The sequence below is a fragment of the Puma concolor genome, chromosome B1 (genome assembly GCF_028749965.1).
Source record: "Puma concolor isolate L17-30 chromosome B1, mPumCon1.1.hap2, whole genome shotgun sequence".
Lineage (NCBI taxonomy): Eukaryota > Metazoa > Chordata > Mammalia > Carnivora > Felidae > Puma > Puma concolor.
In genome coordinates this window covers 115579351-115601492 of record NC_141670.1, presented here as the reverse complement: position 1 = coordinate 115601492, position 22142 = coordinate 115579351, and the positions used below count along the sequence as shown (strand labels likewise).

The window sequence follows — 22142 nt, the reverse complement described above, 5'->3', positions numbered from 1 at the left end:
ATCCCAATCAAAATTGCACCAGCATTCTTCTCGAAGCTAGAACAAGAAATCCTAAAATTCATATGGAACCACAAAAGGCCCCGAATAGCCAAAGTAATTTTGAAGAAGACGACCACAGCAGGAGGCATCACAGTCCCAGACTTTAGCCTCTACTACAAAGCTGTAATCATCAAGACAGCATGGTATTGGCACAAAAACAGACACATAGACCAATGGAATAGAATAGAAACCCCAGAACTAGACCCACAAAAGTATGGCCAACTAATATCCAATGGAAAAAAGACAGTCTCTTTAACAAGTGGTGCCGGGAGAACTGGACAGTAACATGCAGAAGGTTGAAACTAGACCACTTTCTCACACCATTCACAAAAATAAACTCAAAATGGATAAAGGACCTGAATGTGAGACAGGAAACCATCAAAACCCTAGAGGAGAAAACAGGAAAAGACCTCTCTGACCTCAGCTGTAGCAATTTCTTACTTGACACATCCCCAAAGACAAGGGAATTAAAAGCAAAAATGAACTATTGGGACCTCATGAAGATAAAAAGCTTCTGCACAGCAAAGGAAACAACCAACAAAACTAAAAGGCAACCAACGGAATGGGAAAAGATATTTGCAAATGACATATCGGATAAAGGGCTAGTATCCAAAATCTATAAAGAGCTCACCAAATTCCACACCCAAAAAACAAATAACCCAGTGAAGAAATGGGCAGAAAACATGAATAGACACTTCTCTAAAGAAGACATCCGGATGGCCAACAGGCACATGAAAAGATGATCGTCGTTCCTCATCAGGGAAATACAAATCAAAACCACACTCAGATATCACCTCATGCCAGTCAGAGTGGCCAAAAATGAACAAATCAGGAGACTATAGATGTTGGAGAGGATGTGGAGAAACGGGAACCCTCTTGCACTGTTGGTGGGAATGCAAACTGGTGCAGCCGCTCTGGAAAACAGTGTGGAGGTTCCTCAAAAAATTAAAAATAGACTTACCCTATGACCCAGCAATAGCACTGCTAGAAATCTACCCAAGGGATACAGGAGTGCTGATGCATAGGGGCACTTTTACCCCAATGTTCATAGCAGCACTCTCAACAATAGCCAAATTATGGAAAGAGCCTAAATGCCCATCAACTGATGAATGGATCAAGAAATTGTAGTTTATATACACAATGGAGTACTACGTGGCAATGAAAAAGAATGAAATATGGCCTTTTGTAGCAACGTGGATGGAACTGGAGAGTGTTATGCTAAGTGAAATAAGCCATACAGAGAAAGACAGATACCATATGTTTTCACTCTTATGTGGATCCTGAGAAACTTAACAGAAACCCATGGGGGAGGGGAAGGAAAAAAAAAAAAAAAAGAGGTTAGAGTGGAAGAGAGCCAAAGCATAAGAGACTCTTAAAAACTGAGAACAGGGGCGCCTGGGTGGCGCAGTCGGTTAAGCGTCCGACTTCAGCCAGGTCACGATCTCACGGTCCGTGAGTTCGAGCCCCGCGTCATGCTCTGGGCTGATGGCTCGGAGCCTGGAGCCTGTTTCTGATTCTGTGTCTCCCTCTCTCTCTGCCCCTCCCCCGTTCATGCTCTGTCTCTCTCTGTCCCAAAAATAAATAAACGTTGAAAAAAAAATTAAAAAAAAAAAAAAACTGAGAACAAACTGAGGGTTGATGGGGGGTGGGAGGGCGGGGAGGGTGGCTGATGGGTATTGAGGAGGGCACCTATTGGGATGAGCACTGGGTGTTGTATGGAAACCAATTTGACAATAAATTTCATATATTAAAAAAAATAATAAAAAAATAAAATAAAATAAATGATGTGGAAGAGGGGCCCCTGGGTGGTTCAGTCGGTTGAGTGTCTGACTGTAGATTTTGGCTCAGGTCATGATCTCGCAGTTTGTGAGTTTGAGCCCCACATTGGGGTCTGAGCTGAACATCATGGAACCTGCTTGGGATCCTCTGTCTCCCTCTCTCTGCCACTCCCCCACTTGTTCTCTATCTCTCTCTCTCAAAATAAATAAAGACACGTTTAAAAATAAACAAACAAAATGATGTGAAGATAAAAGCACTAGAGTTACATGGCTGCCAGTCCAGGCTTTGCCTCTAAGGATGGGGGGTACTTCATTCAGTCATTTATGGCCTACAGTTTATCCATTGATCAAACAAAAGAGCTGCACCAAAGATCCACTCCGAAGGAAATACTAAAAGACTGTTCTATAAGAAAAAAGGAAAATAATTGAAGGGGGAAGAAAGAAATGAGGAACAACTGAAAATACATATATAAAACATCATTCATATGTATATACACATATATATGCCCAAAATTATAAACTTATAACACAAAACAGTAACATTCAGAGAGATAAATGAAAAAAAAAATATTCTGAAGTCTCTGTATTGAACAGGAAGAAGATAAAAATTCCAGTCAATATTGCATGATCGGATTTTAATAAATAAATATTTGGTTTGTCAGAATTTAGTTTAGGACTTTTGGACACATATATATTTGAGATATCTCTCTCTCAAATTCTATGTATGAATGTAAATATAATATAAAATATATAATGCATGTATATAGAATTCTACATATAGTCTATATATAAAACAATGCATCATGATGAAGTTGAGTTAATTTCAGATTAGTTTCACATTTGAAAATAAATCTGAGTGTATCACCCATGTAATATTTCTGCCAAAATGTTTAATGTGAATTTAGTCATGAGGAAAATTATACAAGTTCAAATTGAAAAACATTCTACAACACGTTCAACTGGCTTGGAATCTTCAAAAATGCCAATGTGATGAGAGAAAAAAAATGGGGAAATATTCTAGATTAAAAAAGACTAAACAGAAGTGACAACTAAATGCTTCGCAGGATCCTTGATAGGTTTCTGAATTTTTTTAAAAAAGGCTTATAAAGGACAGTATTGACACAGTTTAGGAAATTTGGATAGGAGTTGAATATTAGATAATGTTATAAATTAATGTTAAATATCTCTAATATGATAATTGATTTATAGGAGAATTCCCTTGCTTAGGGGGGAAAACAAGGTGAAATATTTAAGGTAAGTTGACTTGATATCAGCAACTAAATTCATATGGCTCAAATGGCTTAGCCAAAGCCAAAAAGTTTATGTGTAATAGTATATAGCCAGAAAACCAAGTGGAACAAAATATTACAATTGGTGAATCCAGGTGAAGGATATATAGAATTTGCATTACTATATGAAGCTTACTTGAAGGTTGAAAATTTTTCAAAATAAAAACTTGGGGAAAATATAGAAAAAAATGTAAAATACAATAAAATGATATAACAAAACATATAGTGGTTATTGATGTGAAGGAAGTCAACAATGAAATCCAAAGGATAATGTAAAGTGGCTTTAAGAGAACACATAATTAAAGGAATTCCATAAAGAGAAGACTGGAGCATTGATGGAAAATACACAGGCATCACAAAGGAATAAGTAAAACTGTACTCTCAGATGAAATATTATATATGTATAAATCCAAAAGAATGGACAGACGTTTGGAATTTGCAAGTAAGTTTAGCAAGTTTGCTGAAATAAAGTCAATATGCAAAAATCAACTTTATTTCTAAATGCCAGGAATACCTGGAAAATGAAATTTAAAAAACGATGTTATTTGCTATGGCACTAAAAATATATCAAATATCTCTGAGTAAACTAACAAAATGTAGACTCATCAAAGCATAGATTCCTTGCTTCAGAGCCATCAGGAGGTCTTGAATTTTCCCCACTTCTACTTCAGCTTGATGTCCTTTCTTGGAATTTGAGCTTTTTTCTTTCTCTCCCTGAGGAACACCCATCTCCTTCCTCTTTACAAAGAGCCCAGTATAAAGCCTGTATATCTGCTTGCCTATACAGCCCACAAAGGAAGTCTTCCCACTTAGGTGAGTACCAAGTCTTATTAGAAGGATGTAGGCAGGAAAACTCACTGCTCTTTTTATTTTTAAATTTTTTTAATGTTTATTTGTTTTTGAGACAGAGCATGAGTGGGGGAGGGGCAAAGAGAGTGGGAGACACAGAATCTGAAGCAGGCTCCAGGCTCCGAGCTGTCAGCACAGAGCCTGATGTGGGGCTCAAACTCACAAGTCATGAGATCATGACTTGAGCCGAAGTCGGATGTTAACCGACTGAGACTTCCAGGAGCCCCGAACACTCACTGCTCTTTAAGGCTTCGCTAGTAAAGGACACCTGTGGCTGTTCTCCCAGTCCCCAAAAGTATGATTCGGCTGGACGTACTTGGCAGTTGGAGTAACCTTCACACTGGGTCCTTGACCTGTGGAGTAAGAGCTACCATAGTGGAGAAGGCCAGGTGGAAGCCTCTGACTGGCCTTCTACACACCTGCCCTCACTCTCTCCTACCAAGATGATAAGTCAAAGACAATATCATATTCTGGGTATTGATGGTGGAGATTGGTGCTGCTCTTAAAAGTCTAAAGGATGTAGGGGTGGCTGTTCCTATCATTTCCCCTCTTAACTAGCCGACTTGGCTTCTACAGAAACCAGGTTGATAACTGGGAAGTGACTTTACACTATTGCAGACTCAACCAAGCAGTAGCCCCAATTGCAGCTGCAGTGCTAGACGTGGTGGTGTTGCTAGAGCAGGTGACTAAGGCCTCAAGTACATGACATGTGGTCATTAATTTGGGGAATATGTTTATTTTAACCCATTTAGGAAAAAAACACCAGAAACAGTTTGCCTTCTTTTGGAACTGATGCTATTCTTTCTTTACACTTCCGCTCCAGAGCTAACGTCAACTCTCCTGCCCTCTGTCATAACGTAGCCTCAAGAGATCTGGACTATCTGGGCATTCTGAAGAATATCAGTGACTCATTACAGATGACATCGTTCTGATCTTGTAGGAAGAGAGATAATATACTGGAATACACTATATAGTATCCTAGAGTATGCTAGTATATTAGAAGCCTCTGTAAGACATGTTTGCTCAAGAAGGTGGGAGATGAACCCTACCAAGAATCAGGGATCTATCATTTCAGTAAAGGGGATGATGGCCACATTATAGATACACACAATGGTGGCCTTGAAAGACAGTGGCAAGGGAAAAATTTCCAATGGTAGAACTTTGAGTGGTGCGTCAGATCATCCACTTGGTGTGTAAAGGAGAAGTGAGGTGAGCATGTGTATGGATTCATGAGCAGTGGTGAATGGCCTGGTCAGCTGGTCAGGAGCCTGAAAGAAAGTGTCAGAGCCTGTGACAAAGGGGGTAATGGGTAAAGGCACAGGGATGAATACATGGAGTAAACACCACATGTTAAAACGTTTTTGTATCACCTGTTAACATCCACCAAAAAGCACCCACCATGGAAGAGGTACTGCACAACCAAGCAGACAAAATGACTTGGCTAGTTGACATTAGCCACTTCACAAAAGGCAAAGTGGGTACATGGGCAGAGTGGTCATAATGGCAGAGATGGAGGCAATGTGTTGGCCCACAGCATGGACTCCCACTTGCCAAGACAGATGTAACTATTGCCCCTTCTGAATACCTAATCTGCCTGCAGCAGAGACCAAGAGTGAGTCCCTGACATGACACTATCCCTTGAGATCAACTGGCCTCTTGGTGACAAATTGACTACATTGGGCCCCTTCAGTCTCAGAAGAGCCAGTGGTTTATTTGCACAGGAATAGACATCTATTTAGGGTATGGGTTTGCCTTTGGGTCTCCTACTTACAGAGCCTAAGCTATAACCACAATATAGGGGCTTACAGAGTGCCTTCTACACACCTGCCCTCACATGGAGACACATGGAATCCCACAAAATATCATCCAAAGGGGAATCCACTTTACAATGAAAATGGGTAGGGCGGGCCCATGACCATGAAATAGGCTGGTTGTATTACATTTACATTATCCAGAAGCTGCCACTCTGGTAGAGCATTGGAATGCCCTTCCCGAATAAAGGTACAGCTAAGGAGCCCACTTAAAGGTCATACTCTGTAAGGATGGGGTGCTATCCTTCAGATGGCAGTATCTGCACCCAGTCAGGGACCTCCATAAGGCACTGTGTGTCCCCAGGAGGATCCTAGATCCAAGGGGTGAAATCAGGAATGGCCCCACTTACCATCGATGACTCAGTGTAGAATTTTGTTTTTCCTATCCCTACAGCTTTGGAATCTGTAGCACTGGAGCCTCTGGTCCCCAAAGGGGTGTACTTTTGGGGAGGGACAAAGTCAGAGTTCCGCTAAACTGTAAGCTCCAACCGACACATGAGGACCTTGGACGCCTTGCATCTAGAAAGCAGGAGTTGGAGTCGCCATATTGGCAGAGCTAATTGACCTTTATCTGTAGGAGGAGGCAGCACTGTGGTTCCACAGCGGGGGAGGCAGGACATCTGTGAAACTCAGATGGTACACTTTGATATCTCTTGGTACTCCTTGTCTAATTGTAGCTGTGAACGGATAGTGCCTCAGCCCTGGCTTGAGAAGGGCATAGTTTCCAGAGGAATGAGGGTTTGAGACACACCACTACTAGGATGTCCAGAAGTGATGGCCAAAGGTGAGTGGAATGTCAGTAGTGGAGAAGGGAGATGATGAGTACCGGTTGTGGCCCTGAGACTACTTGCAGGGACAGGAGTTGTAGTTTGCTCCACGAAGCTCACTCTTGGAGCTCCCCTGAGGAAGAGAAGTCTCCCCTGAGGAAGAGAGATGCACTAAGGAATCGCTGACGCGCTGCTCCCCAGATGTGTGGGCAAGTGGATCCATGTGGTACAAGGGGCAGACTGTGGCAGCCATGGGTGTGCTGCTCCGTTTCCCTTCAAGAGGGAGCCTGTGGTGAGGAGTGCAGTCAGCCGACGGCCGCTAGCTACAGCATCTTCAAGATCCACAGCAGCATTCAAGCTGGATACGTGTTCCCTGGGAGCTCCCAGCCAGTGAGGGGAGACAGTAGGGCTACCAGGGCCCGGTCATCTCTGCCCAGCAGTTCTTTGTGGGCAAGCCGTGCACTGGCAGAGACTTTTCACAGAGCTGCATCTCAGTCCAGGCTCTTCCTGCTCAAATCTTCCCTCTGACTCTTCTCTTTTCATCCATGTCAGACCTGAAAGCTTTTCCTGACTACTGCTTCTTTGCTTCTTTATCTTTCACAGGAGTTACCCCCAAGCCATCTCTTGTACTTTCAACTATCTTGGGACTCAATCTAGAGACCCAGAGGACCCAAACTGACACCCAATTGTGACATCACGGAAATGAAGGGATTACCAGGAACCTCATACACAGGTAGTCTCTGTTACATCCAGGAACATGTCATTTATTTCCAGATCTCTCCTCCTTATTATGGAAATCTAATTTATAGGCAAGGAAGAAGAGTTTATTCTTTTATCAAAGAATAAAGTCTTAATTTTCTATTTTATACTTGGAAACATATAACGTGGGTATGGGTTGCTTTTGCCTTCTGCAATGAGAAAAGAGAACAAACACTGAGCACGCCCATGAGAGGGTGCTTATAGGGGTGTTGACCTGTGTTGTGAAAGATCTGATGATGTGCTCCTTAGAAGCCAACCACAGATATCTCTATACCCCCTCCTCTTTGCCAGCTCCTGGGAACCAACCTCAGCATTATCCAGTCAGAAACCACAGGGTCAATTATATTTTTAGGAGGAAAAAAGTATTTAATAATGAGACTTTGCTTTTTTAAATAGCTTTTTAATTAATGACAAACTCAGAAAGGAAGATTTTACATTTTCCTCTCAACATCCCTCTCAGTTATCATGAAACAGCCACAGCAGAATTATTCTCTCTTTCTTATGCAACAAAACCCAAAATACAAAGTTTAATAAGTATTAGGAAGGCAATAGAGAGATAATGGGAAGTCAATACTAAAATACTAAAATTCAAATTTCTTCCAAGTTCAGTATATTGGCCTCCAAGTGAATGTCTCACGATATCAGCATGTTGCAAAGAGAATCTGGAGGTCCCATATTTCCTCACTTCCCTTTGCCAATGTGTGGTTAGAAGTGTGTGTGTGTGTGTGTGTGTGTGTGTGTGTGTGTGTGTGTTTGTACGTGGGCACGCGCGCCCAAAGCTCCCTCTCTTGTGTGTGTGGGAGTGTGCTGGGTACTGATAAACTTGATGAGAAAGGAAGATGATTGGATGGAAGTTAATTTCCTAACTGCCAGGTAAATGAGTGGACAAGGCGTCACAACCTGACTTAGAGCTGAGGTCTCCTCACTGAGCACAGTGCTTTGACTACTGCTGCCGGTCCAGCTACATCTTTGTGTTTCTGAATATATTTCTTGTGTTCTTTGCTGCTGCCAGGCCCCCACCACGACTCCACAAGATCTTGATTTACCTAGTCCTCTGCCAGAAGTCTGATTTATCCATTTACTTCTTTTTTTAAAAAAAATGTTTATTTCTGAGACAGAGGGTTTGCATGAGTGAGAGAGAGGCAGAGAGAGAAGGAGACAAAATCTCAAGCAGGCTCCGTGCTGTCAACGCAGAGCCGGATGCACGCCTTGAACTCACAAACCGTGAGATCAAGACCTGAGCTGAAAACAAGAGTTGGATGCTTACCCAACTAAGCCACCCAGGTGCCCCTGATTTATCCATTTGCTTCTTAATATTTGCTGTATGTGATTTTTTCCAAATGGCTTTGATTTTTACCACCCCTAGTGTTCTGTGCAAAACAAGGGTACGCTTTTCTAGTAAAAATGTTTTGGTTTACATCATCTTTGATTATAGCCCCAAAATATATATAAATTAAATCAATAAAGTGATTCATTCATATTTTAAGGCATCACGTCTCTAAAGTTAAGGGACCTATTGTACTTTGCTCTCATTTCAAACATTAACACATGAGCAGTAAAACTGCCAACTTAATATTCAGTTTGAAGCATAAATTTAGTAGAATAAATAAAGTACTTTCAGAAATCGCAAGTAGGGAATTAACAGGCTAGAGGCTGAACTAATAATCTTGACATGGTTTGATTTTCACTTGGCTTATTCTTTTCACTCTGTTACCTTTTTATTTACACATCTAAATGAAATGCAAATTCTACTGTTAGAGGGTACAACACAGGTACTAACCGAAGAGACACTTCCATTCATTCTCTATAACCCTGGATATTTATCCTGCTTTAAAATGTTAATCTCTCATGTCTTGAGCCTCTTACTGAGCAGCGAGTGCTTATCTGTGCACAATCCATTTCTCTTTCGGCTGGGATTTTCTCTGGGATCCGAGGTGCCTTCACTGAGCAATTCCGACTGTGCTTCGTTAGGCATCTGCAAGACAGGCGCAGGCGCACAAACTCCAGCAGGCGCGCCCCCCTCCGAACCGCCCGGCCTCTGCAGGGTCGACTCAACAGGCCAGCAGGCAAACAGGACACTATGACACTGGCTGTTCCTCTCTAACCCTGGTGAGTATCTTCTGTGGACCTTTGAGATGTGAGGTCAGCATAAAATCTGGGACTCCAGGGGCACCTGGGTGGCTGGGTCGGTTAAGTGTCCGACCTCAGCTCAGGTCATTATCTCACAGTTTGTGGGTTCAAGCCCCGCATGGGGCTCTGTGCTGCTAGCTCAGAGCCTGGAGCCTGCTTCGGATTCTGTGTCTCCTGCGCTCTCTGCCCCTCCCCCGCTCTTCTCATTTTCTCTCTCTCTCTCTCTCTCTCTCTCTCTGCTTCCCTCTCAAAAATAAATGAACATTAACAAAATTAAAAAAAAATCTGCGACTCCAAGCCAAAATTTCAGAAACGTGTTCGCTAACTCTAGCATCCGATTCTCATTGAGAACTCCCTTTTTTGTAGGCTCCTTTTCAATGCTTGCTCAGTTCTCAGCTACGATTCTGTCCTAGCCTTGACAAGCTGCTCTTAAACTGCAGGTAAGAATTGATTTCTAGAATCGGTTTGTGTTCCACCAAGAAACAGAAGCAGTCCTGTTAACAAACCATTTTCTCTCAAAGGGCCTAATGTTTTTCCATGAGAAGGACCTTGCTGAGGGTGCCATATGTGCGGGCGGCTTCGAGGCAGTGAGTGTTCCTTTGTGTGTCCAAGTCATAAACAAATAGCAAATTATGCAACAAAGCCTCTCAAGTTTTTGCCTCTCTGTTTCCTGAGCTGGGGAGCACTTTCTCACACCCTGGGCGGCTCAGGGAGAGAATGGAAAGGCCCTCTGCTGGAAGCACATCAAATGCAGAAACTAGGCCACTTGGTGCCAGATGGTTCTCAGGCCCCAGAATTTGAAGTTTATACTTTAGTTCACTTCAGGACCAAACCCTGGCATTTTGGAGCCACCCTGCTAATGCTTCTGCTGCTTTTAAAGAGTGATGTGCAGTGGGGCGCCTGGGTGGCTCAGTTGGTTAAGCGTCTCACTTCGGCTCAGGTCATGATCTTATGGTTTGTGAGTTCTAGCCCCGCGTCGGGCTCTGTGCTGACAGCTCAGAGCCTGGAGCCTGCTTCGGATTCTGTGTCTCCCTCTCTCTCTGCCCCTCCCCTGCTCACACTCTGTCTCTCTCAAAAATAAATAAACATTAAAAAAAAAAGATAATGGTGTGCGGGAATCCGAGGCAGCATCAGGTGACCCTCCAACAGGAGGATGCTTAGGACATTTTTAATCATTTCTCTTTTTATTTTGAAGGCCCTCTTTGCAGGCTGGAGGAGTTTTTTTTTGGAAGGAGGGTATGGGAGTGATCCAGTAATAATAGTTCTTTGGTTTTATTCCTTTCAAGTGGTAGGATGCTTGCCTTGAAATTTAATTGTGCACTCAAAATTGCAACAGTAAGCCAACCCTAGCAAAGGTGGATTTTATTCTAAAAATTATTGTACAGTTTTTTTTTAAATTTGCATTCCTTTCAGTTAATTTTCCAAAGTTTTAACCTTTTCCTCTAAAAACAGAGTAGCAGACTCTTACCTTTGTTCTGCACGGAGTATTCTCAGAGGTCACACTCTCACTTTTGGCTCCAATGGCTTCTTCCACAACTACATCAAGGGAGATATAGTGGAGAAGACAGGATAACATAAAATATTAAAAAAAACATTTTTGGGGCCCCTGGGTGGCTCAGTCAGTTAAGCATCCAACTTCAGCTCAGGTCATGATTTCACAGTCCCTGAGTTTGAGCCCTGCATCAGACTCTATGCTGACAGCTTCAGATTCTGTGTCTCCCTCTCTCTCTGTCCCTCCCCCTCTTGCTTTCTCTCTCTCTTTCAAAAATAAATAAACATTGAAAAAAATTAAAAAAAAAACATTTGTGGTATCTATAGAAGTACGTTTCATGAAGAATCAAGAAGTAAATGTAATGTGTTTAAAACCTGTCACTATTAGAATTGCTGCTTTTAAACTTTTATTGCAACATTCCATCATTATCATTTACAAGTGGCACTGAACCTGCTAGGTATGCCTCCTTCACGATATTCAAAGGAAATTCGGGGCGCCTGGGTGGCTCAGTCGGTTAAGTGGCCGACTTCGGCTCAGGTCATGATCTCGCGGTCCGTGGGTTCGAGCCCACGTCGGACTCTGTGCTGACAGCTCAGAGCCTGGAGCCTGTTTCAGATTCTGTGTCTCCCTCTCTCTGACCCTCCCCCATTCATGCTCTGTCTCTCTCTGTCTCAAAAATAAAAATAAACGTTAAAAAAAAAAATTCAAAGGAAATTCTTTGGCCCACCGTCAGTAATGCTCCAGCTCTGAGTTGACTTTGAAGCAACGGTGACAGATTTGCCTATCCTACACTCTTCCACCCGGCCCTTCAGAAGGACCCGCGTTAATGCAGTGTGTGAGAAAAGTGTGCCAGGGGTGAGTGTGAGTGTGCCCTTGGTCCAAAGACAGTGACTACATCACAAATAACTTGGGCTGACTCTCAACTTTTCCAAGATCGATCATCTATGTTGTATGCTCTGTTATTCCTGGCTTCTCAGCCTTAGACCTAACCCCAAACATCTGAGAAGGGAGCAGAGAAGTTGAATCTTAAAGATATAACTATGCAACCCCAAAATATCTTAACGTTGGACAGTACGTTATGTGTTTCAACATGGTCTTTACATTCCTAGTTTACCTTCTTTTTTTTTTTTTTTAACGTTTATTTATTTTTGAGACAGAGAGAGACAGAGCATGAACGGGGGAGGTGCAGAGAGAGAGGGAGACACAGAATCGGAAGCAGGCTCCAGGCTCTGAGCCATCAGCCCAGAGCCCGACGTGGGGCTCAAACTCACGGACTCACGGACCGTGAGATTGTGACCTGAACTGAAGTCGGACGCTTAACCGACTGAGCCACCCAGGCGCCCCATACATTCCTAGTTTACTTTCAATCTCAGTTTATGCTCATAACAGAAAAACAAATTAACCTACCGAATTATATAATATAGGTAAGCAAAAGCTAAATTCCTATGACAGGGATAATTCTGAATGGCAAAAAAAAAAAAAACCCTCAAAAGTTAAATGTAATAAGTAAAATAGACAAGTCAAACGGTTCAGCATATAGCAAATAACTGTTGACCTGTAACCTGTAATTTTTATTAATAACGTTTTTCGCATTTTCACGGTACAATGCTGAAATACCATATCCTCCCGCGTCTGTGATGCATAGTACAATGCAGACATGCAGTTTTTGAAAAGCGAAAACAGATAAGGGCGCCTGGGTGGCTCAGTCGGTTAAGTGTCCGACTTCAGCTCAGGTTTCAGCTCAGGTTCAGCCGATTTCGGCTCAGGTCATGATCTCACAGTTTGTGGGATCGAGCTCTGAGTTGGGGCTTGGTATTTTCTCTCTCTCCCTTGCTCTCTGCCCCTCCTCCACTCTCTCTCTCTCTCTGTCAAAAATAAATAAAATAAACTTTAAAAAAAGTGAGAACCAATAAAAATAAAGTTGTGTCAGTTCCTTAAAAACCTAGATCTGTAGTTACGGGAGTGCAAACAGAAATTTTTGATTTAACTAAGAGTCTACATAGTTATTATTTTCTTTTTCTAGTTCTATATACAAAGTCATATGTTCATTTCCAACTGCCTTCACTTCTGTCATGAAGAACAAGCACAGTCATGTATGACTGGGTGTGGGACAGGGTGGCATCTTAAACATCTGTGAACAGACCTGTTAGAATCTCATCGAGTTGGTCCACCATAAACTTGGCATCTTCTTCAGTGAAGCACATAGGTGGTTTTATTTTAAGCACATTTCTATGAGGTCCGTCGGCACTGAGAAGCACTTGCTTTTCTTTCATCCTAATTAGTGCAGGAAATATATGTGAGTGCACACAAATGGTAACTAAGATTATTTAAGAATGATGTAGGGGTGCCTGGGTGGCTCAGTTAAGCATCGACTCTTGATTTCAGCTCTGGTCATGATCTCAGGGTCGAGAGATCCAGCCCCGCATTGGGCTCCACACTGATCGCACAGAACCTGCTTGGGATTCTCTGTCTCCCTCGCTCTCTTCCCCTCCCCTGCTTGCAAAAAGGTTCCCTCCCTCTCTAGAGAGAAAAAGAAAAGAAAAGAAAAAAAGAATGATGTGAACACAGAGCAGTTCAATATTCTCATGCACGTGTCTCAAACTTCCCTTATTTGGAGAGGTGGGAGGAAGTAAAGGAAGCTTTCAAATGGGGGGGGGGAGGGGCATCTTTCAAGCCAGGACACCAGTCAGGTGTGGGGGTGTATTTACTTGTAGATGACATGTTGAGCCTCATCTGTGGCGGGGGTCCTTTTCTGCTGGTCCTTCACCAAGTCAATTCCGATAAACAGGCCAATGCCCCTGAGGAAAGTAAAGAAAGAAAACTTGACAGATACTCTATCAGACACTGCACTGTCACAAAAGATTAACATTGTCCCCAAACCTCATTTTCATTTGAAGCTGGATATGATTCCCTGTAGGGGTAACTGTTATTGATTCTAACTAATCCAAGATACCAACCCACTGTCACAGGTCTTTCTAGTTTTTGAACCAAGTTGTTTTTCTCATTCAGCTTTTTTTTTCTTTATTTAATTGTAAAAGAAAATTCTTAAAGACAACCTTCTCATACTACTTAGCTTCTCAGGACATTAATGATGATAAATATGTAAAGTTTATATATATCTATGAAAAATATCAAGTTTTCTGGGATGTCATTTTATTTATTTATTTATTTATTTATTTATTTATTTAATGTTTATTTTTGAGAGAGAGAATGAGTGGGGGAGGAGCAAAGAGAGAAGGGGGTACAGAGCTCAGAAGCAGGTTCCGTGTTAGGGCAGAGAGCCCAATGTGGGGCTCGAACCCGTGAACCTTGAGATCATGATCTGAGCCGCAGTTGGATGATTAACCTACTGAGCCATCCAGGCGCCCCTCCAGGATGTCATTTTCAATAATTTTTGAAAAATTATTTAGAATTACTTTAAGTTCCTTCTTCTCATCTTTTACAGGCTGAAATTATACCGACTTTATTTATTTATTTATTTATTTATTTATTGAAGTATAAAAGTCAAGAAAGGTATACACCCAAAAGTTAACAGTGGTGATATCAAGGTTCTGGATAAAGAACAAATTTTGTTTTTTATGTTTTTCAGTATTTTCTAGATTAAATTTTATGTAATTTATTTTAAGTTTATAAGATAAGTTATTTTCATTTGGAAAAGTGAATAACCATATGACAATCTCATGATAAGCACACCTGATATCTCCTATTAAAGTATGTTTAGCCTTCTGTTTATTGAGTAATTCAGTAAGATAATCCCCCACTCTTGTGGCATTTCCTTGAAGGTCTTCACTTTCAATTACATTCAGGACAGCCAAACCAATAGCAGAAGATACTGGATTTCCTCCATACTGCAGAAAAAAGATAAAAACATAGTAGTTGAATTAGTGGTATTGCTTCATCTATGAGAAATTTGGCTCGTACATAAGCAGATAAAGATATAATTTCAAGAAGTTTTTCTCTTGTGATGCAAACTTGTTAGATTTAGGATATAGTGTGATTCTGTTTATTTACGACTGAGTGAAAATTCATTCCGAATCATAGTCTCCATGCCGCATAATTGGTATGAAGGACTATCATGGAATTTATTAGTTCATCCAAACAAAAACGAGACACTGCGTTGGGAACCAAGAATTTCAGAATGTGGTTCAGTGAGGGGGATGTGGACTTCGGTCCCTGAACAGTTGTGTGAAAACAGCTACGCAATGACATTTTCTCCAAATAATTTATGTCCTCGGTTTGAATCTTACTATTAGTTGTCACAAGTACTAATACACGTACTGCACAAACTATAATAATTTTTCCAAGCTTAAAGTTCATGACTTTTGGGGGTAAAACCAAGGAAATAAAATTTCCCAAAGATAGAAAATTTAGTATCTCCTGTGACAGCCATATAACATTTATAGTACTGTATCATCTAAACACTTTAGAAATGCTTGGGGAATTTAAATGTGATACAAAATAAAGGCGATCATATTATCTATGAGTGAAACATAACCTGTAGAGTTTAGTAAAGCAACCATTTATTACAAGAACAATTAATCATTTTAGGAAGGGGAAAGATACACAAGGAAAAATACAAGAATTATGCCAGACAGAATGAAATATGGTTAGATCCAAGTTTGGCTAGTGTCCTGGGGTGGTTAGCTGGCAATACTGAACTTTATTCTTTACTACATTGGCAAGAAGTGTAAGAACATGCATTATTTTTCCCTCTTAGCATAAACTGGGAGGCCAAAATTTACCGTATTGAAGTATTCCATCCCAGAACTGCTGAAGGCCTCTGCAATTTCTTTGGTTGTTACAACGCATGCCATTGGGTGGCCATTGCCCATTGGTTTCCCCATTGTGACAATGTCTGGAACAAAATCTTCACCATGCATTTGGAAGCTCCAGAAATGTTTCCCAACTCGGCCAAAGCCCACCTGAACTTCATCAGCTATAAACACACCTCCTGCTCTGTGTACATATCTGAAAAGCAAAAAGGAAATCTAATGCCTTCGGATCACGGAGGGTCCCCAAACCCACCCACGAAGATATAGATTATGGAGGACTTGAAAAAATGTCGTTAACTTGAGGTTTGTAATCGTTGTCAAAAACATTTCAGCGCTCAAATCCCCAAAGCATCTATGTGATGTCACTGACTTTGCAATATAATCACATTATTTCCAGACTAGACATGTTCTATATTATGGAGGTTTGTGCTGCTTGATGTAAGCTGTACTGTGGCATTTTAAGTGGGAAGAGAAAGAAGTGAACCAGTAGTGTTTAGCAGGGTTAATCTTCCAATTTTACTGATTGGTAAGCATGGGCACCAGCCAGAGAGGATGCCAGGCTGGGGAATGGAGCAGGGTCCTGGAGGCCCCCTGCTGGACCACATACACCCTTTATTTGCTGGATCTTGGAAAGGTGGAGGGGCTCTGGGGAGTCCTGGTGTGGCAGGCATGCCTAAGTGGCTCTTCACCAGCTAGTCTGCAAGTACTTCAATATTTTAACCAGTATGGCCTTGTAGAACTGTCACAGAGCCTTCAGTCTGACCAAGGATGCCCAAGTCAAGTACATACTCTGCCACTTTCTGGAAGTAGCCTGCTGGAGGAATTATTTGTCCGCCACAACTCTGCATGGATTCAGCAATAAAGGCAGCAATCTACACAAGAGAAGATGGGGTCAAAGTCCATTAGGTTCCCCTTGAACCCCCTAAAAACGAGGACTTTTTATAGAGCAGGTTATTTTGGGTGGGAATGTGCCTGTGGCAGGTGTCAGACAGGCCATTTGATGACCAAGAAAAGATGTCCATGCTGGAAATGCAAACTGATCTGAAGCATCAGTTTCGGAAATTCCACAGTACCAGCGGAACGGTGGAGAGGGCGACTTCCATTTCTCTGTTACTAATTTAAATGCAGTGTTTTCATGAGGACTGGCTGAACGAGAATGATGTTTGGATCAGTCTTTGATATGAACTTCTAAAAAATTACCCAGTTTCTAAACCCATTCCTGTGGTGCCTGTTTCCTCAGCTTGGTGAATGAGGATTGCTTGCACCCGGAATCTGCTCTAAGGAAAGGGGAGAGCGACTTGTGGCCACGCGCTTTAGTTACTGCGCCTTATTTCTAGTTCTTACCCTGACCCAGGCTTAACTCAACGGAATTAGGCAGTTCACAAAAGGAACTGCAGATGGAATGCTCTGGAGGGGAAGAAAATGGGGGGCAGAAAATAGATAACACTGAATCAAGCGGAGAAAGCATAGACATAGTATGAGATATGAAGTCAAGAGAACCAGACTACATCTTAGTAACTCTATTACCTTGGCTTACGTTCTTCCCTTTGGAATATTTCATTTACTAGCTATAACATGAAGCCACTGGACTTAGGAGATTGCTTCTCTAAAATTCCCGGACCTTGTAAGCACATCTAATATTCTGAAGCATCCATCTTCTATTTGCTCATTGCTTTCAGCATTCTTAACAGGAAAGCATCAGTTCAATAGCTACTGAATGCTAATGTGCTCCAAAAGCTATGGGAACCTTTGCAGCAGGCAAAAAGACCATGTGATCTTAATAATGTAAGCATTTCCCTGGAAGAACTGTTTACCGTTTGTGTAAAGAAGAATAGGCTATGCTTGAATAAGAAAAGCCAAAAAACAAAACAAAACAAAATAAAACAAACAAACAAAAAGGAAAGCATATGAAGCTCCCCACAACAGGTAGAGCTGAGGGCTAGCTGCGCAGATAGCACATCTGAAGATATGGAAAATGAACAGAATGGAAAGAAAACAGTTAAGAAATGCAAATGACTCTCCAGGCACTAAGATAAAAATATTTGAATTGGAAAAAGCAAAGACTTCCTTTTCATCAAAATGGAGGTTTTCTTTATTGCCATGTTGATGCCATAAGCCAGTTTAAACGCAAAGCACATGTCAGGGCGCCTGGGTGACTCAGTTGGTTAAGTGTCCTGTCGGACTTCGGCTCAGGTCATGATCTCGCAGTTCCTGAGTTCAAGCCCTGCGTCGGGTTCCATGCTGACAGCTGGGAGCCTGGAGCCTGCTTCGGATTCTGTGTCTCCCTCTCTCTCTGCCCCTCCCCTACTCGTGCTCTGTCTCTCTGTCTCTGTCTGTGTGTGTGTGTGTGTGTCTCTCTCTCAAAAATAAATAAACATTCAAGGCAAAGCACATAAGTAACCCCCAAATGGGCTGAGAATTGATGTCAAGCTAGTAGGGTGACGACTGAGAAAATGGAAACTTACTCTGGGGGATTCTGGTGCTGTCTTAGAAGTCTAGGTTCAGATTGGAGAAACATCTTTTCTGCCTTGGCTAACCCGGGCTGTGCAGCTTCGGGACAGTTGAACCAGTTCAAGGGAAGCACCAAGGCGTCCTGGGCCTGGGAGCCTGCACTGGTTCTGAGGTCCCAGGACCACTGTTTCTCCCCCTCCCTCCATCATTTGGAAGAGTCTTTCCTAATCCTCTCCTCCCCTACCCCTTTGGACCATAGTCTGCCTCCCACTGAGAAGGGGAGAATTAAGCCATAGTGATTGCATTTCTAGAATAAATAAAAATAGATAGTTTTAGAGGCATGATTATAATAATGAACTTTAAAAAATATGAACCAAGTGAAATGTAAGCAGAGAAGAACAAAAAGGGCATTGCGCTCTAACCCTTTTCGCCTCTCCAATTCTCACAATGATTTCAATCCATCTTATAAACAATGTTAAGGTGTTTTCAAAGCTGCAAATACCAACCTTCCTTCCACTGTTATGAGCTTCTTCAATAATTTTCTTCACTTCATCTGCATAAGCGCCGGCTGGGTCTGCATGATCTTCTCTGTATTTTCCTCTGTAAGTATCTGGAGTTGGTGCCTGAAAACAATCAAATGGTAGAGTTTCTCAAGATTTACTTCTCGGACAAATGAGCCTTAAAAAAAAGGCATTTCGGGGTGTCTGGGTGGCTCAGTCAGTGAAGCGTCCAAATCTTGATTTCGGCTCACATCATGATCTCACGGTTCACAGGTTCGAACCCTGAGTTGAGCTCTGTTTTAATGCTTCAACAATTTGATTGATTTCTTTATTGTCTTTCCTATTTATTTTACTTCATAACTCTGTATAATAATTTAGCATAGAGCAATTTAATTTTAAGACATTCATACACAGTAGATTCAACTCTGAATTTCAAGCTGGCATCAGTGACAGAAAAAGTAATTGAAGACCAAAAGCTAAAATAAAATAAAATAAAATAAAATAAAATAAAATAAAATGACAACTGTAAATACTAGCTTTCACTACAACTATACTAATTTGCTCATTGTGACACTCATCAATGGATTTTAAACCACATCCTGTCATTAACTAGCCTTTTGACTTTAGTAAGTCACATAACTGCTTTAAATCTTTGTTTCTTTTTCATAGTTTTATTTTGATGAAAGGATCGGACTGGATTATCACTAGGCATTCTTCCAGTTCTAACTTTCTGATTCTTGGATTCTAAGATACTTACCACATGCACAAATTCTTTTTTGACATCTTTGCCCTTTCGGAATTTGTATGGACTGATCTCAATTAAAGATGATAGGTGACCATGGTAAGCACTGAAAAGAAAAAGAACAGTAACCAACATCACTCAGCAAAGGATGTTTATGTAGTGTATGAAAACCAGTATTCCTAATCATCCGGGGAGAATCTAAACCTTGGTGCCAGATTTAATTCTACAGGATCTAAGTTTTCATGGCAAGACTGGCCATTTAATTTGTCCAGTTCTCCTTATTCATGTAATAAAACACATAGGAAACCAAGTATGTGTCCTCATAGACAATTTTTTTTTCAACAGGAAAAAAACCCTTAATTTCTTAGGATGATATTAGATGTACTACATTATATTGTCTACATGTAAAAAATTATTTTCTATAGCTTCATGAAAAACTTTGTAAGTATGTATTCTTTAAATGTATTTGACAGTTACGTTCTAGTAAATTTTAAAAATAACTTCATATCCCAGAATGGGCTGTGTTTCTGTCTGGAATGGTTTCTGTGGGATGTCTGATTGCATAGGCTGGCCAAATACAAGTCAGGAAGAGCATGAGATCTCTTCAAGAAGAACTCAGATTGAGAGGTAGCCAAGTGGCTATGAGATTCCTTTCTCTCACTTAAAATACAGGTGGCTATAATATACCCTTTTCTGTTTCTTTCCCAAAGGAATAATTAAGAGATCTGGAAAAGAAATTTTAAAAAGCCCAGGAATAGATAAAACAAAGAGAGAAGACTTCCCTTAGCATAGATTAACGCATGCTACAAAGCCATAGTAATAAAGTTAGTATGCAGAATAAGAACAAGGAGAAGACTGGGGCAGAAAAGGACCTCAGAGACACATCCACACATAAATGTAACACAGTGGACACCAGGTGGGTTTCATACAAGGCAGCAGAAGAAAATGAAGAACATTTTCATGATATGGGGAGTGCAGTGGGTGTAGAGGGAGAGATATTAGCAAAACTTAGAAGACACAAATTGTACAATGAAAATTTTATCTATTTGATTTGATCAAAATTAAAGATTCCTGTTGAAGGATATCATGGACAAAGCTAAAAGACAGATGATAGGGCAGGAAAGGATATTTGAAATGTCTCAAACTAAAAGAGATTAACTCTATGGTGAGAGATTAACTCTGCCTGCATAGTAGAATCACTTGGGAAACTTAAAAATATATACTTCTGATTTTCTTTACTTGGTCTGGGGTGGGGCCCAGGCACTGGCATTTAAAGAAATTTCCTAGGTAATTTTAAGACACAGTCAAGGTTGAGATGTTTTGATCTAGACAATACAAGTAAACACAAACCAACAAGAAAAGGATGGGAACCCCAACAGAAAAATGGGCAAAGAACATGAACAAGTCATTCTCAGAAGAGAAATCACAAATGCATGTAAGTTTATGAAGAGATACTCAAACTCATCATTAGAAGGCTGCAAAGTTAAGACAACATTGATATCACTTTATAGTCACTGGACTGGCCAAAATTAGAAAAAAAAAAAAACGAGAAAGCAGAATACTATTAGGTTTGGGTGGGGATAGAGGGAAATGGAAAATTTCATGCACTGTGTAGAGTGTTGCAACCATTCTGGAAACTGATCTGGTAGTATTTAATCACATTAGGACCACAGTACGCCTATGGACTAGCAATCCTGTTTCTGGGTGTTTATCCCTAAGCACTTCTTAGAAAGGTCCATAAGGGCACATGTACAAGGATGCTCATTGCAGACCTACTTGTGGTAGCTAGGAGCAACGGACAGTGACAGTATCCATCAGTGGGGGGAACCACATGTAGCTACTGAGCACCTAAAATGCATTGGCTCTGAATTGAGATGTGCAATAAGTGTAAAACATACACTGGATTTAAAGATTTAAAATATGAAAAAAGAGGGGCACGTGGGTGGCTCAGTCTGTTCAGCATCTGACTTCGGTTCAGGTCTGATCTCACCATTTATGAGTTCAAGCCCCACATCAGGCTCCGTGCTGACAGCTCACAGCCTGAAGCCTGCTTTGGGTTCTCTGTCTTCCTCTCTCTCTGACCCTCCTCCATTCAAGCTCTGTGTGTCTCTCTCCCTCAAAAATAAATAAATGTTAAAAAAATTTTAAGAAAAAGAGAAATCTCAATATATCTTACATTGATTAACTATTGGAATGATATTTGCAAATATATTGGCTACTGGAAAAATTTAAATGTCCTATGTGGCTCACATATTTCTATCAGACCGCACTGAATTAGAAAAATAGATGTACATCTAGCAATATAGTCTTGAAACAGTGCTGAGGGGAAAGTTTGAAACAGAAAAAGATCTATGACAATTTTTATAAAATTAAAACAGATTCACGAAATATAATATATAAGAACACAAAAATAAAAGATATACACTAGACACATTAGAATAGCTGTCTATAGGTGAGGGAGAATGGAAATTTAAAAAGAACCAACAAATCAACTGTGGTAGGCAGAACAATGCACCCCCCCCCCCCCCCCCGCCAGATGCCCACATTCTAGTCCTTGGAATCTAGGAATATGATACATGGCAAAGGGAACCTTGCAGATGTGAATAAATTAAGAATCTTGAGATGGAGAGATAATCCTAGAGAGTCAATGTAATCACAGGTGTCTTCACAAGTGAAAGGAGGAGGCAGGGGGTTGGTGGTCAGAGGTTGAGGATGGAAGGGGGGGCAGGGCGGTGGAAGGGAGGGACTCCAAGCAAGGAATGC

General features: G+C 41.2%; 1 protein-coding gene across 6 annotated transcripts in view; it reads right to left on the bottom strand.

Moving 5' to 3' along the window:
• ETNPPL (ethanolamine-phosphate phospho-lyase) overlaps positions 1-22142 on the bottom strand; it is a 53485-nt gene that overhangs the window by 15816 nt on the left and 15527 nt on the right. For 3 of the 6 annotated variants that reach the window (XM_086704431.1, XM_086704432.1, XM_086704433.1), the window contains exons 5-12: positions 19395-19485; positions 18644-18760; positions 16476-16558; positions 15657-15882; positions 14608-14762; positions 13623-13712; positions 13058-13188; positions 10891-10958 (exon numbers count right to left, since the gene is read on the bottom strand). In XM_086704431.1, coding sequence (XP_086560557.1) covers positions 10891-10958; positions 13058-13188; positions 13623-13712; positions 14608-14762; positions 15657-15882; positions 16476-16558; positions 18644-18760; positions 19395-19485 — 961 coding nt within the window. Of the gene's footprint in view, positions 1-4002; positions 5224-6116; positions 9268-10890; positions 10959-13057; positions 13189-13622; positions 13713-14607; positions 14763-15656; positions 15883-16475; positions 16559-18643; positions 18761-19394; positions 19486-22142 lie in introns of those variants that run through there. The other 3 variants (XM_086704430.1, XM_025921708.2, XM_086704429.1) reach the window with 2 other exon arrangements.